This window comes from Staurois parvus, unplaced genomic scaffold (genome assembly GCF_062004578.1).
Source record: "Staurois parvus isolate SC_StPar_1 unplaced genomic scaffold, SC_StPar_1.0 ptg001329l, whole genome shotgun sequence".
Lineage (NCBI taxonomy): Eukaryota > Metazoa > Chordata > Amphibia > Anura > Ranidae > Staurois > Staurois parvus.
Window position 1 is genome coordinate 295667 of NW_028319125.1, and position 16012 is coordinate 311678.

At 41.4% G+C, this 16012-nt stretch overlaps 1 protein-coding gene across 7 annotated transcripts in view; it reads right to left on the reverse strand.

Moving 5' to 3' along the window:
* CDC42BPB (CDC42 binding protein kinase beta) overlaps positions 1–16012 on the reverse strand; it is a 219580-nt gene that overhangs the window by 17311 nt on the left and 186257 nt on the right. For all 7 annotated transcript variants that reach the window (XM_089661355.1, XM_089661354.1, XM_089661351.1 and 4 more), the window contains 5 exons: positions 14837–15056; positions 14586–14648; positions 12491–13087; positions 4390–4487; positions 4219–4303 (listed from right to left, as the gene is read on the reverse strand). In XM_089661355.1, coding sequence (XP_089517481.1) covers positions 4219–4303; positions 4390–4487; positions 12491–13087; positions 14586–14648; positions 14837–15056 — 1063 coding nt within the window. The remainder of the gene's footprint in view (positions 1–4218; positions 4304–4389; positions 4488–12490; positions 13088–14585; positions 14649–14836; positions 15057–16012) is intronic.

Below are 16012 nucleotides of genomic sequence, written 5' to 3' on the forward strand. Positions count from 1 at the left end.
AAGCACAAATGCCAGTGGTCTCTTACTTGCCAGGGATACAAATAAATTATCAGTTTGGGGTGGATTTAGGTTTCCATAAATCAAATACTGACAGCGAGGATAGAAAACAGTAAAAAACCCCCACAGGGAATCTTCCTTAGTCTTAAAAAAATATAAAACAAAGAAAAAAGGAAACTAGCTTTAGATATACAGTCATGGCCGAAATTGTTGGCACCCTTGATATTTTTCCTGAAAATCAAGTATTTCACACAAAAAAGGTATTGCATTAACACATGTTTTGCTATACACATGTTTATTCCCTTTGTATGTATTGGAACAAATATAAAACAGAGGCAGAAAAGCAAATATGACATAATGTCACACAAAACCCCAAAAATGGGCTGGACAAAAGTATTGGCACCCTTAACTTAATATTTGGTTGCACACCCTTTGGAAAACATAACTGAAATCAGTCGCTTCCTATAACCATCAATAAGCTTCTGACACCTCTCACCCGGAATTTTGGACCACTCTTCCTTTGCAAACAGCTCCAGGTCTCTCTTATTGGAAGGACACCTTTTCCCAACAGCAATTTTAAGATCTCTCCACAGGTGTTCAATGGGATTTAGATCTGGGCTCATTGCTGGCCACTTCAGAACTCTCCAGCGCTTCTTTGCCATCCATTTCTGAGTGCTTTTTGACGTATGTTTGGGGTCATTGTCCTGCTGGAAGACCCAGGATCTTGGACGCAAACCCAGCTTTCTGACACTGGGCCCTACAGTGCGACCCAAAATCCTTTGGTAATCCTCAGATTTCATGATGCCTTGCACACAGTCAAGGCACCCAGTGCCAGAGGCAGCAAAACAACCCCAAAACATCATTGAACCTCCACCATATTTTACCGTAGGTACTGTGTTTTGTTCTTTGTAGGCCTCATTCCGTTTTCGGTAAACAGTAGAATGATGTGCTTTACCGAAAAGCTCTATCTTGGTCTCATCTGTCCACAAGACGTTTTCCCAGAAGGCTTTTGGCTTACTCAAGTACATTTTGGCAAACTGTAGTCTTGCTTTTTTATGTCTCTGTGTCAGCAGTGGGGTCCTCCTGGGTCTCCTGCCATAGCGTTTCATTTCATTTAAATGTCGACGGATAGTTCGCGGTGACACTGATGCTCCCTGAGCCTGCAGGACAGCTTGAATGTCTTTGGAACATGTTTGGGGCTGCTTATCCACCATCCGGACTATTCTGCGTTGCAATCTTTCATCAATTTTCCTCATCCGTCCACGACCAGGGAGATTAGCTACAGTGCCATGGGTTGCAAACTTCTTGATAATGTTGCGCACTGTGGACAAAGGCAAATCTAGTTCTCTGGAGATGGACTTGTAACCTTGAGATTGTTGATATTTTGCCACAATTTTGGTTCTCAGGTCCTCAGACAGTTCTCGTCTCCTCTTTCTGTTGTCCATGCTTAGTGTGGCACAGACAGACACACAATGCAAAGGTTAAGTGAACGTCTCTCCTTTTTATCTGCTTTCAGGTGTGATTTCTATATTGCCCACACCTGTTACTTGCCCCAGGTGAGTTTACAGGAGCATCACATGCTTGTAACATTCTTATTTATCCGCAGTTGTGAAAGGGTGCCAATACTTTTGTCCAGCCCATTTTTGGAGGTTTGTGTGACATTATGTCGAATTTGCTTTCTTTCCTCCCTTTTTTTGTTTTGTCCCAATACACACAAAGGGAATAAACATGTGTATAGCAAAACATGTGTTAATGCAATACGTTTCGTGAGAAATACATGATTTCCTGGAGAAATATCAAGGGTGCCAACAATTTCGGCCATGACTGTAAGTGGCAAAGGTTAGTCTAGGTGTCAACTAAGCTGTGCAAAGCACAAAAAAAATAAAAAAAATAAAAAGCAGTGAGGATAGAAATCAGTAAACCCCCCCCCCCCCCAGGGAATCTTCCCTAGTCTTAAAAAAAATATAAAAACAAAGAAAAAAAGGAAACTAACTTTAGATGAAAGTGGCAAATGTCAATCTAGGTGTCAACTAAGCTATGCAAAAAAAAAAAAAAAAGCAGTGAGGATGGAAATCAGTAAAACCCCCCCACACAGAATCTTCCTTAGTTTTAAAAAAATATAAAACAAAGACAAAAGGAAACTAGCTTTAGATATAAGAGGCAAAAGGTCAGTCTAGGTGTCAACTAAGCTATACAAAGGACATAAAAAAAAAAAAAAAAGCAGTGAGGATAGAAATCAGTAACCCCCCCCAGGGAATCTTCCATAGTCTTAAAAAAAACATAAAAACAAATTAAAAAAGGAAACTAGCTTTAGATATAAGTGGCAAATGTCAGTCTAGATGTCAACTAAGCTGTGCAAAAAACAAAAAACAAAAAAAAAGCAGTGAGGATAGAAATCGGTAAAACCCCCCACATGGAATCTTCGTTAGTCTTAATAAAATATAAAACAAAGAAAAAAGGAAACTAGCTTTAGATATAAGAGGCAAATGTCAATCTAGGTGTCAACTAAAGGCGGCCATAGACTTGCGAAAAATCCTGCGATTTTTCGGACGCCTTTAAAGTCCGCGGATAATCTGTTCGTGTATGGGCAATTTTATCTGCGGATTTTCGTATTTTTTTGTCTTCTCGAATATCGTTGGAGCGAGAAAATATTTCGAAAACGACTTAATTTCTTCCCATTCATGGCACTATCCCCCGATTTTCTAAACGACAAATTAATGCGCATGTGCGATGACCTGGAAGTTTCTTAGTAAACGAATTTCAGAAGCCAGTCTTTGCACCATACTCTGCTCTTCCTTGCTTTCTTTTTTTGTTGTTTTTCCTTCTCCTCCAGTGCTAACACAGAAAGCGCTACAAGGGCCAGTTTTTTTTGCGGGTTAATTTGGGCATTTTAATACAATAAATGAAGAAAATTTGTAGGAACGAAACGTTGCTGATGTCTTGCCGGCAGATTACGAAAAGAGGGAGGGACAAAAAGGTCACCAAACGACAGCATTTCCACCCAAAACACAACATCATTTCCTGTAGAGGTGACAATTACAGAGGATTTATACGCCGATTTTCGTTCTAAATGGTGTTCTGATTGGCTGTACGGCCGTCCGATTTTTCGCTTATCAGAAGAAAAATCAAGAGACTTTTTACAAATCTATGGCCTGCTTAAGCTGTGCAAAAATAAAATAAAAAAAAAACAAAAAAACAGTGAGGATAGAAATCAATAAAACCCCAACAGGGAATCTTCCTTAGTCTTAAAAAAAAATATAAAACAAAGAAAAAAGGAAACTAGCTTTAGATATAAGTGGCAAATGTCAATCTAGGTGTCAACTAAGCTGTGCAAAAAAAAAAAAGCAGTGAGGATAGAAATCAGTAAAACCTCGCACACGGAATCTTCCATAGTCTTAAAAAAAAATATAAAACAAAGAAAAAAGGAAAATAGCTTTAGATTGCGCAACGGATCAAATTCAAAATCCTAACACTGACGTACAAAGCTGTCCACCATACTGCCCCGAACTACATCACCGACCTAATATCCAAGTACCGCCCAACACGCACACTCCGCTCCTCACAAGACCTCCTTCTCTCTAGTTCCCTGGTCTCCTCCTCCCATGCCCGCCTCCAGGACTTCTCCAGGGTGTCACCCATCCTCTGGAACTCCCTGCCCCAACCCATCAGATTATCACCTACTCTCCTCTCCTTTAGGCGCACCCTGAAAACCCACTTCTTCAGGGAAGCCTACCCCACCCCTTGCTAACTTGCCAACCTCCTCCACTCTTCCTACCACTCCATCCCCCACCGCTATCTCCTCCTATGCCACCATCCCCTCCCTCCTAGATTGTAAGCTCGAAAGAGCAGGGCCCTCGATCCCCTCATGTTTTGCATTGTATTGGTATTGTTCTGTCACATGTTCTGTCCCCCTTTGTAATGTACAGCGCTGAGCGAACTGTTGGCGCTTTATAAATACTGTATAATAATAATAAGTGGCAAATGTCAATATAGGTGTCAACTAAACTGTGCAAAAAAAAAAAAGAAGAAAAACAAAGAAAAAAAAGGAAAAGATAAAAAAAAGGAAAAGAAAAAAAAAAAGAAAAAAAAAAAAAAAGGAGGGTACTTTTCACAAGAATTGACATACTTATCTTTTTGTTAGCAGGCAGCCCTTAAAATAGGAAAGTCATTCAAAGGTAACCATGTTATTTATGAGGGGATATGTAGTGAAACACAACAAACCTGAATATACACTCTTCAAATACAGGAGGCGGGCTGGCTCGGAATTCAGCAGGTTCAGAGAACCTTCCAAGTTTAATGGCTTGATCTGTCAAACACAAAAAAATCAGGAGAGAAAATACACAGGAGGGATACTAGGAAGACTTAGGCCAAAGTAATCCACATTGAACTCACCCTCCTTAGCCCGATGGTCTGTACCCATTCCATGGTGTGAACATCAAACACGTCGATTCCATATTCACTGTACACGGTGACATAAGAGGAGCTGCAGCCTACAGCAGACAGACATACATTAGCATTGACTGATATTATCCATAAGAACAAACAGGTAGAATGTGAATACATGTAGTCTATGGCTGTCATTGTTGCTCCTTATTAGAGATGAGCTTAGGGGTCCTCTGACCTCATCACCACCTGAACTTCCACTTTGCACTCTTTTTAACCACTTCCTGTCCGGACACTTTTACCCCCTTCCTGTCCAGTGCAATTTTCAGCTTTCAGCGCTATCACACTTTGAATGACAATTGCGCGGTCATGCAACACTGTACCCATATGAATTTTTTACCATTTGTTTTGAGACAGATAAAGCTTTATTTTGGTGGTATTTATTCACCGCTGGGATTTTTATTTTTTTTGCTATGTAAATGAAAAAGTCCAAAAAATTTTAAAAAAGTGTTTTTCTTATAAAATTTTGCAAATAAATAATATTTCATCATAAATCTTGGCCAAAATTTATTCCGTTATCTTTTTAGTAAAAAAAAAAAAAAAAAAAGCCAAATTAGTTTATAACCAAAAATTCTAATTTTTAAACTTTTTTTTACATTTCTTTTTTTTTTTTTTTTACATACTGTCACCCTAGCAGTACAGTGTCACCATGGTGACACTGTACTACTTGTGGGGGGTGATGAAGCTTTTTTTTTTTTTTTTTTTTTTTACACTGATTGCTTTTACACCCATATAGGATGTAAAAGCAATCATTTCTCTTTCTCTCTATCTGCATTCTTGCAGCCATTGAAAACTACTGAGTGAGCTGCGATTGGTCACAGCTTGTCACATGGTACAAGGCTGTTGTGAATAGCCTTGTACCATGTGACCTCTGTGATCATTCACAGATTTCACATGTAGTAAGCAATAATGTCAGAAGCGACATCTTGCTTACTACTTTGCATGTGATCACTGATTGGCCAATCAGTGTTCACATGATCAGGACCTCGTACAGAGGTCCCGTCCGACGATCGGTGTTTCACTGTGTCTGGAGGACACAGCGGGCATCGGATCCCAGTGCTGCGCGCTCCCAGGGAGCGCGCACAAGCAGAGTGCAGGGAGGCCGTTTATAAACACGAGACACTGCACTGCCACCGTCCGGAGGTGGTTAAGTCCAACCACTTGTGGGTCAGGTCATTCCCCGCCTCACGACAAATGTAAACAAAGGGGGTAGGGATGCCAATGATGTCCGTTCCCTTATATGGTCACATTCACATATTTAAATCAATGTCATTGGCTAAATGTAGGGTACTGACATTGACTAAATATGGGCATGTATCCATATCAGGGCACTGCCATCCCCCGCATCCTGCTCCTTTGTTTACTGTGAGACAGGGAATGACCCGGGACACAGCTGTGTTGACTTAGAATTAAAGGCAAAACTTTTTTCTTTCCATTTTGGATAAAGTAAAGGAGGGTTATTACTCCTGCCAGGTTTTTTTTGCCATCTGTGTCCAATTCGGGAGATTTCCTCTCACTTCCTGCCCTGTAGCCTAAACAAAAGTGAGAGGAAAGCCCTTCAAAGTGAGGAAATCCCTGGCTGTCTTCATTGTTACCAGAACTAGTGTTCCCATCGGAATATTTCCCTTCAGATACTGTCCCGGGGACAACCCAAGGTGGCGGGTTTACTTAAACGATCACTTTCGATGATAACTGTAAACACGACAATTAGAGGGAGGATCTCCATACCGGAGTCACGGACACTAATAGAAGCTGACAGATGGTATAATCCCTCTGCACCCTATGCCTTTAATTTTACTGACCTCCAGAAGGCTATACCCCCTTCATGACCAGGACACTTTTTATTGCTATTCAGCACTACGCTACTTTAACTGGTAATTGCTCAGTCATGCAACACTATACCCAAATTAAATTTATATAATTTCTTTCCACGCAACTAGAGCTTTCTTTTGAAGGTATTTGATTACTTTTTTCTATATAAATGAAAAAAATACTGAAAATAAATTTTTTTTTATATTTTCCAACAAAATCAAATTTATTTATAAATTTAGACCAAAACATATTGCACTACGTGTATTTGGTAAACACAAAACTGCGTTTTTGGGGACACTAGTACAGTTCTGATCGTGATGAAGGTAATGATCCATACAGACACTATACTGGTAATGGTGGTTATCAGCGGCTTCTAGTGGGACTACGATAGCACGGCAGGCAATCTGGCGCCGATAGACACTGGTTGGGAGGAACACTGACTGACATCGCTAGTGACACTATTACAGTGATAATACTTTACTAATGACACTGACTGGGAAGAAGTTAATAGAAACATAAACAACACCTCCTGCGCGCTACGACCCAGAACAATGGTGGATGGATGGAAAAAGCGCTTGTGGATGTACGTCCACCAATGCATACAAGGTTGTGCAGCTCTACACAAGGCTGGGGAGGCCCGACCAGTACTGTAATGTGTAACAAAAAGAAAGCGCACCAACCTTGCGCATTACCTCAGTAAAATGTGATTTTATTAAATTGAGAAATATACAGAGAAGTATAACAAGCGTATAGTGCCCTCAATGGAGCTTTTGAAGTGTACACCAGTGAGAGTCACATCACGAGGGTAGACTCTCAAAGTAAAGCTCTGCTAAGTTAGCTCTGATGAAGAAGGGTCCCCTTTCGAAACGCGTCAGCCTTACTTTGAGAGTCTACCCTCGTGATGTGACTCTCACTGGTTTTACACTTCAAAAGCTCCATTGAGGACACTACACGCTTGTTATACTTCTGTCTCTGAGTATATTTCTCAATTCAATAAAATCACATTTTACTGAGGTAATGCGCAAGGTTGGTGCGCTTTCTTTTTGTTTCACTTTACAGTACTGGAAAAAGGTTAATATCAAGGGGTTATCTGTGTGTCCATCACGTGTAATGTATGCTGCTTTTACTAACAGATCTGGCTACTCTGTACACAGAGATCGATCGGGGTCTTCTAGGGAGAAAGATCTGTTAGTAAAAGCAGCATACATTACACGTGATGGGCACACAGATAACCCCTTGATCGCCCCTTGATATTAACCCTTTTCCAGTACTGTAAAGTGAAACAAAAAGAAAGCGCACCAACCTTGCGCATTACCTCAGTAAAATGTGATTTTATTGAATTGAGAAATATACTCAGAGACAGAGAATTATAACAAGCGTGTAGTGTCCTCAACGGAGCTTTAGAAGTGTAAATCCAGTGAGAGTCACATCACGAGGGTAGACTCCCAAAGTAAGGCTGACATGTTTCGAAGGGGGGTCCCTTCTTCATCGGAGCTAACTTATCGGAGCTTTACTTTGAGAGTCTACCCTCGTGATGTGACTCTCACTGGTTTTACACTTCTAAAAATGGTTTTGGCTTTAGTTCTACTTTAAAAAGGGGACATTTGATTTGAGGACAGTGATGTACACATTTTGGACAGAGAGGTCAATTGATACGAAAGAGGCCATCTATGTCAAACTGGAACCACCATCTCTAAAAAGGGGTGGAGGCCTTCAATAGTACCCGACTTCCACATACGCCGTGTTAACAATTCATACCTTCAGCCATCTAAAATCGAAGAATGAACATTTATGGGCCTTCCTGACACGAAGGATGGGATTATGTAACTATAACAGGGTTATTTCACAATTTTCACACCTCCCATCCTGTTCTTAGACAATAACATCTGCACATTCCATCAGTGATTGGATTAAGGTGTCTAGGCTACTTGTTTGGAGTATGTTCCATGAAGAAGTGGCTTACGCATGCCATAGATGGATCAAATTGAGGTTCAATCCATCTATGGGCAGGCTGGTTGTACTGAAGATAGACTAGTCTGTAGGATATTTTGCATGCGATTACTGCTGGCTCACCAACGGCAGAACACAATAGTGCTGTGGGAGGAATTTCTCCGTCAACACTGACTGGGAATTGAGCAGTTTTATTATTTCCTGCAACCACAGATAACCTGCATAAAAAAACAGAATCATCATTCACTGTAGATTGAATCATCTATAAGAGAAGCTACAAAACATTAGAGAACAAGTCCAGTATGATATGTCCAACTACTACTAGGTACACCACGACCTGGATAAATGAGAACTTTCGCAGACAGAGGAGATGATTTAAAAAAAAAGGCAAATAGAGTGTTCACTGTGCTAAGGAATGTCCCTGTACCTTCGTAAATTAAATGTGGTGTAACAATCACTTTGCAAAAAAAAAATCCCAATCACATGCAAAGGAAAAAAAAAAACAAAAAAAACTTTTTAGCTCGCAAATGACTGGATAATGGAAGTCAGCTTAGTGAATGATGTGAAGCTTTGCTAGAGGAAAATTCTTTTGCAAAGTAAAATTTCCCTTGCAGACAGCCTTTCTGCCATTACATAGTTAATCCGGTTGAAAAAAAAAAAACACATGGCCATCTAGTTCAACCATTATAAATCATCCTTGAATTTTGCATAAGATTTTCACAAAAGGGATGGAGCCTTGCAGCAACTGACCTAAGCAGCTGTTCTCTACCTGCATGGAATGATTTGGAATGTTGCAGGACTTATAGTATTTTAAATCTTCGAAATTTTAGACAACAGCAGCTAACATATGGCTGTTTAAGATTCGAACAAATAATATAAAACACGTGGACTCTTTTTGTTTGTAAGGTGCTGGTCACTTGTTTGGTACTGAATCCTCTGTACCTGTACTCACTATACACTTGCAATTCCGACAATGTGCTCTGAAGATGCCAAATGTCCTTGCACACGCACGCACGCACGCACGCGCACACACAGTTCCTCAGCTTCTGAAGCAGTCTATAGACTATTCGTTTTTTTTTCCCCTCTTCCACCACAGGTGGAAGAAAATTGCTCGACTACCCCTTGAACACAGTCTGTGTTGATGGGAGTATGCCTCCCACAGCTCTAATGTGGTCTGCTGACAGGGGGGGCGCAGGAAGCCTTCCCGACCGGGAGAACACATAATAATTACTGCTAGAAGCTATAGCCCCTGACAGTAATAGAATGTAAAAAATTTGACAGGCTGGATGTACCCAAGTTGATCAAATCTCCACCGTTCCCTGCGGAACCTAGCCGGCTTTACAGTGTGCTGTGGCTTGCCGTCTGCTACAGTATCAAAACTGACTTTTCAGTTATGGGTGCGCTGTGCTATTTCTCTCGAGGGAATCCAGCATTAACATTTGCCACTACAGTCCTATCTAGTCTGTCCACCCAGTCCAGGAAAGTGTCGTCTACCCTTCTGTAGCCAGGTTATTCATTTTCCACCCGACAAAGAAATAGTAAAAAGCACAAAATGCAGAGTTTGAAGTTTGTAGACTGGAGAAGAGAAAATACTTCTAGCAAATGTTTGATCCTGTATAAAAGTTTTCACCTCCTTTCCTGTCCCCGTGACAACTGGACAAGGAAAGAGTGAGTGGTTGTCACAGGGATAAAAAGACACAACGGTAAATGTAGAACATAGACAAAATGGCAGTTGACTAGTGCAAAACTGCCTGGCAAGTGGTTAATTGAAATCCCATGCGGAGTAATATATCACTACAGAAGTGAACGCAAAATTTTATTTATTCGATCGCTTAGATCATGGAAAAAGGTTGACGTTGACAGGGTGAACATGTTGCAATCATGTTAAAATCAAAGATTTAAAATAGAAAACCGTTCCGACGTCTTCAAATGCGGCTATGTGGGCAAAAATGATCCCTATGAGGCAATATAGTTTCCTTTCTGTATTGAACTGCAGTAAAGTTCCATATAATATATCTTAATAGTTGTTTTCTCCTGTAATTGTTCCTTCATGAACATTCCAGTACAGATGGATAAATTCCTATGAATTAAATGGTAAATAGTGATGAATAAAGAGGAAACAGGGAATAATAACTATGACTCCAACCTAATATATAGCATCTGTTGAAATTGATGAGAATATATATCTCACTTTACCTTCTTAGTGGTTGTACCATAATAAACGCATAATAGATGAACGGTTTTCTATTTTAACTCTTTAATTTTAACATGATTGCAACATGTTCACCCTGTCAATGTCAACCTTTTTCCATGATCTAAGCGATTGAATAAATACAATTTTGCATTCACCTCTGTAGTGATCTATTACTCCGCATTTCAATTAATCACTTACCAGGCAGTTTTGCACTAGTCAACTGCCATTTTGTCTATGTTCTAGTTTTTCAGGTGTATTATCCACACTTTATTCTAAGTGACTCGGAGATACTATCTAGATACAGTTATCATATCAAATTGGATGGCATTTTTTTCTTATTTCAACGGAAAATGTAACCCGACAGATGTTTTAACTCTTTTTCATTGTACTAAACACATGCTTTGTTGCAGGCTGTGTTCCCACTGGAGAGATTTCCAATCACTTCCTGTCCCAACAGTGTGATGGGAAAACTCTGCAACAAGCCACAAGAAAAACAATAAATAAATTGAGAAGTAGAAGAAAGGTGTGGGGTGCTGGATATCAAAGCAGTAGGTGTTCTGAGTCAGGTCTTAAGCAGTGAAGGAAAGCCTCTCCTTAAGCAGCTTCTCCCAGGAAAGTTGGCCTAAGGTCAGCTCTTTGCTCCAGTAGTTACTGAGCATGCAAGGGGGAAGTGCCAAAAGCAGAATGTATAAAGCACAGATTCAATTTTATTTTGACTTGTATCAAAAAAATCCAACACACTTCGAAGGTTCAAATGGTACCACTTCATCATGGCTTGGCGATGGTAAATAAAATGTATATTAGATTGAAAAAAATGGAAGGATCCTCAGGGGTAATTAGTCTGATAGACACTCCAGATGTTGGTTGACCTAACAGTGAAGTTTACCGTCATCTGAGCAGCAATCATACTAAATACCCCCCAGGATCCCCTCAGCTTTATCAGTCCAGACACACTTTGTTCAACAGCAACAATCCCTGCTGAAGGGACCCTTTGAGCTCCTAAATCACATTGACTTTTTGTGATACAAGTCTGAAGTAAACTGAATCTGAAATATATATGTTCTGCTTTTGGCACTTTGGTCTATGAAAAAGAAAATGGGACAGAGGTACCATCCCTTCCCCATTCTGTCCAAAACGAAAAAGTTTTGGTCAGAGTTGGGCTTTAAATACCACCCCCCTGCTGTGGAACATTAGCAGGCCTGAAGATTGACAGGTGCGAACACCTCAAGATCAGCGGCCCCGAGAGAATTAAGGCACGGGGTAAATCAGTTCTCTACCTATGGGTGAACAGAGACTTATGCAGGCCATAGACGGGGAGAAAACCGGCCGTTTTTTTTTTTTTTTCTAAAAACGAAAAATCGGTCAGTCAGTCAGCCAACGTTACCACCATTTTTTAAAAAATTGGCTGATTTTCGTCCCGTCTACAGCCAGCAAATATAATAGCGGTGTCCCTGCAGAGAGCTCCGCTATTATATTTGACATTTAAAAGTATAGCAAAGTTGCAACATTGTATCTATTTGTATCCATTTCGGATACAGATGTTTCTATTCGGATACAAATAGATACAATGTTGCAACCGCTATACTTTAAAATGTCAAATATAATAGCGGAGCTCTCTGCAGGGACACCGCTATTATATTTGACATATAAAAGTATAGCAGTTGCAACATTGTATCTATTTGCATCAGAATAGAAACATCTGTATCCGAAATGGATACAAATAGATACAGATGTTGTTCTTTTTCTTTGTCTTCATCTTCTTTTCTTGCAAGTCATGGCTCATGCACATTTTTTTAATCGGTAAAAAGATCGGTTGATTTGCCCATCATTGCCGTAAAAAACTGCCAATGGACAAAATCGGACGTTTTTTTTCCCAACACGACCGATTAAAAAAATGTGTCAAAATCACGAAAAACGTCCGACCAATTCACCCACTAACGATCCAAAGATCGGCCGATTATTCTTTCGGACGAATTTTCGACCGATTTTCGACCCATCTATGGCCTGCTTAAGAGTAGCAGAAAGAAAGTTTCTCAAGTGCAGAAACTGCAGCCGATCTACTGCAAAGTTAACACACTGATGATATTTACGTACTGCAACCAACAGGAGTGGCTGGCCACATCAGTTCCTGCAAGCGTGACCTTCGACCTTGCGAGTCCACGTACACTCCCGTCTGACTGAAGCAAAGCAAGTACTCGTCCTTCCCAAGCTCCACAGCGCACAGAGCATCCATAGCTTGCTGGGAAAGGAACGCCAAGGAGGTGTCATTGGGGTTGACCAGGTTTATCGGTTGTCCGTCTCCATGGATGTTTAGTAAGCAGAACCCAGACTGGTAGCCGATGCAAAGCTTGTCCTTAAAAACGGCCATCCACTGAACAATACCTGGGGCCAGGATCTCATTGAACTTTTTATGGAATGGTTTAGTTCTCTGGATTTCATAGCAAAAGATTTGACGCTTGACAGCGACAAATAAACAAGAGGAGGGTGATTTCTTTAGTGTCCCAGTAATGATGAGCTGGCAGCCCTTGGACTCCGGCAATTTGATGTCGAAGCTGCCCTCAGAGCCATCCAGAGAAGCCCAGGGGAACAAGTGGACGTGGCGATTCCGACCGCATACAAGGACAACAATCTTTTCTTTGGGGGCCAGTTCTATCTGGTATACTTTCTTACAGTCCGCCGCTCGAACAATCACTAGAAAGATAGAAAATATGGTTTAATACCAAAAACAAAAATGGGATTAAGTAATTTGATAAGTTTGTTTTTTTTTTTTTGCTGACTTACTCATCTGAAAATGCTGCTTTCCAGGTCATTTTGTTGATCAAACAGCTCTCCCTAATTTTTGAGTCACTTACTTACTACAGTTGCTTACTAAAATAAATAAGGAGTTCTAAGTTTACTTGCTGCATTCTTGCTCCGTGTCAGTGCCTCAGAAAATACTTTCAAAAGGAAATCAACAATCGCAACATATTTCTTGAAACAATCATTCCTTTAAATCAGAGCTTGGCAAATTGCAGCCCCGGGGCTACATCCGGCCCTCGATGCCTCCACTGTCAGCATGCCTACCTTGAGCCAGGCAGACATTGTAATGGAGATGTGAGAGGCATGCTAACAGATATCCATGTGGAGAACTGTAAGAACGGGAAGGAAAGAGCCTGAGGAGCTGATGATTGGTACAGCCGGAGGACTTGGTTCTGGTCGGATAGTATTCCCCAGGAGATGTCCTGACACTCTCCCACTCAGCTAAGTTCTTCCTGTGTTAGTTTCTGCATGCTGCAAACCCCAGGGGCCGTGCATTTATTCATTGTTCCAGGTCAGGATCTGCAGAAATCCCCGCTGTACCAATCTCAGGCCCACACCTTCCAGTCACAGTACTTTTCAGTAGGCATTTGACAAGCAGTGAGGAGATATTATATCACCTCCTCATCATCTGATTTAAAGCTACAAAAACTGTAGCTGCTGACTTTAAAAAACCAGCCACTCACCAGTCCCATGATGTCCCCCCTTCAGCCCCTTTCACCGGCCGTCCTGTATTCCAGGCGCCAGAATCTTCAGTGTGGGCACCCGGCTGTGACAGCTTGCGGCTTCACAGCCGGGTGTCCACTGCGCATGCGTGAGTAGCGCTGCGCTTCTCGAATGGCCCCGTCGTCTTCTGGGACCTGTCACGTGTCCCACAAGACTACGGGAAGGGAGGGTAGGACGACAACTTCAGCTTCCGATTGCCTAGGCGATCGCAGCAGAAGTGGGAGCGGGTACCTGCTCCCAAAAAGTACCAATCCATAATGGGGAGCGGGGGACCAATCTTTAAAGCGAAACTTCCCCTTTTGGGTGGAACTCCGCTTTAACCTTATAATGCCACACTACCGAGCTGCAATCGTATGCATTGCACACAGTTGTGGAATGGCTGAACTCTATACCCTGAGTTAAAAATGCCACAGTTGTCATTTTACAATTCATGTAGGTGGTTGAGGGGCAGTATAACCACGGCTCAGCTGCCAAACTAGCAAACCTAAAGGATTCCGTACAGCAAATTTATGTGCTTCCTACAAACCCACATGTGGCCTTGATTCACTATTTTCTAGTGTCAAATCAAACTGTAAGCAAGAACTGATAGGGGTGCATTCACTAAAAATCAGTGTAAGATATAAGGGAACTGTATTGTTACTTGGGAACAGTAGAATGCTAAACTCACCATCTCTTGTAACCTCTATTACATACAGTCCTTCCTCTGTCCCAACAGCTATCCGGTCCCGATCTACCAGAGAAAAAAAAATAGTGCATTAACTTTTTCAAAGTTTGTTTCAGACAACCCTTGGTTTTATGGAGGATGTTAATGAGCTGAAAGCTGCAAACCACTAATATTTATTTTTAACTGTTATAGAAAGTCTCTAAGTAATAACTTAACGCACATCTAATACATTGTCAAGACACAACTGCACGTACCTATAATAGCTGCTGCCACCACGGTTTTGATGAGAGGCAGAGTGCTATCGTAGGCTTCCTGTGGACAATGTATTACTTTGTTCCTTAGATTGTTCTTCTGTAAGATAGCTTGGAGTCCCTCTAGGATCCCGACCCACTTCCTCTTCTCATGCTCGCTCTCTGTCAGGATGAGCAGGGAGGTTGTGGTCTTGGAGGGAGCACCTAGAAGAGATGCTGTCACCTGGACAGACAAATTGGAGATGTATTTATATTAAGCTTGCACTCTGCCTCCAAAAGAGCATCTAACTGGATACTAGAGGCAATGATTTGACAAAACCCAGGACACAGCCTGTGTGGATAGAAAAAGACAGCTAGGTACTAAAATGTATGTGTGGACCATATAGCACATGCACATTTTTAAAACCTTTAAAACCACTGCAAGTACAAAATACCTGGTGATCCTGCCAGAAATACAGTGAGCTCCTAACTTCCTTTTTTGGGCCGACAATGTTGCCATCTGCGCCAAGCTGCATTGTCGGCCCTGTCTCAGTTCTCCCTTCTGGACTACAAAACAACTCCTCTCATCTCCCTAAATCCTCCTTGTTTACATCATCATTGCTAGTTCCCCTCCCACACAAGCTGCTTGCTGGCAAATGTCCCGGGCATATGTCTTAATCACGAAAAGCGAGAGGGGTGTAGAATTATGAATGCACATGGACCAGGGAGCTGATCTTCACCACCAATCATTACACAGTGATATTAAACTCTGGCTTGAAAAGAAAGCCTAATATTCAAGTATATATTCTTAAAGTGGTTGTAAACCTCAGACATGAAATATGAACAAAGCATGTCCCTCTACAGTGAGTACTTATCTCAATCCAGAGCACTAAGTGTCATTTCTGTCTGCTGCCTCATTCCTCTGCTATCAGCATGAATCACTTCTGACACATTTTCCTGACACCAAGAGGGAAGTCCAGCAGATTTACAGCCTCAGCTCTGTTCCTATGAGCTGTGTGGATGGGAGGTCTCTCTTCCCTCTAATCAGCTCTCCTAAACTCTGCAGGGTGTAATTTCAGCTCTCCTCCCCATTTTTGTACCCGCTCAGAGAAGATTTATAAATTCAGTACTTTGAACAGATGTAGAGAAGAGGCCAGTCACTTCCCTGGGTATGTGTAAGGGATTACAACCACTTTAAAC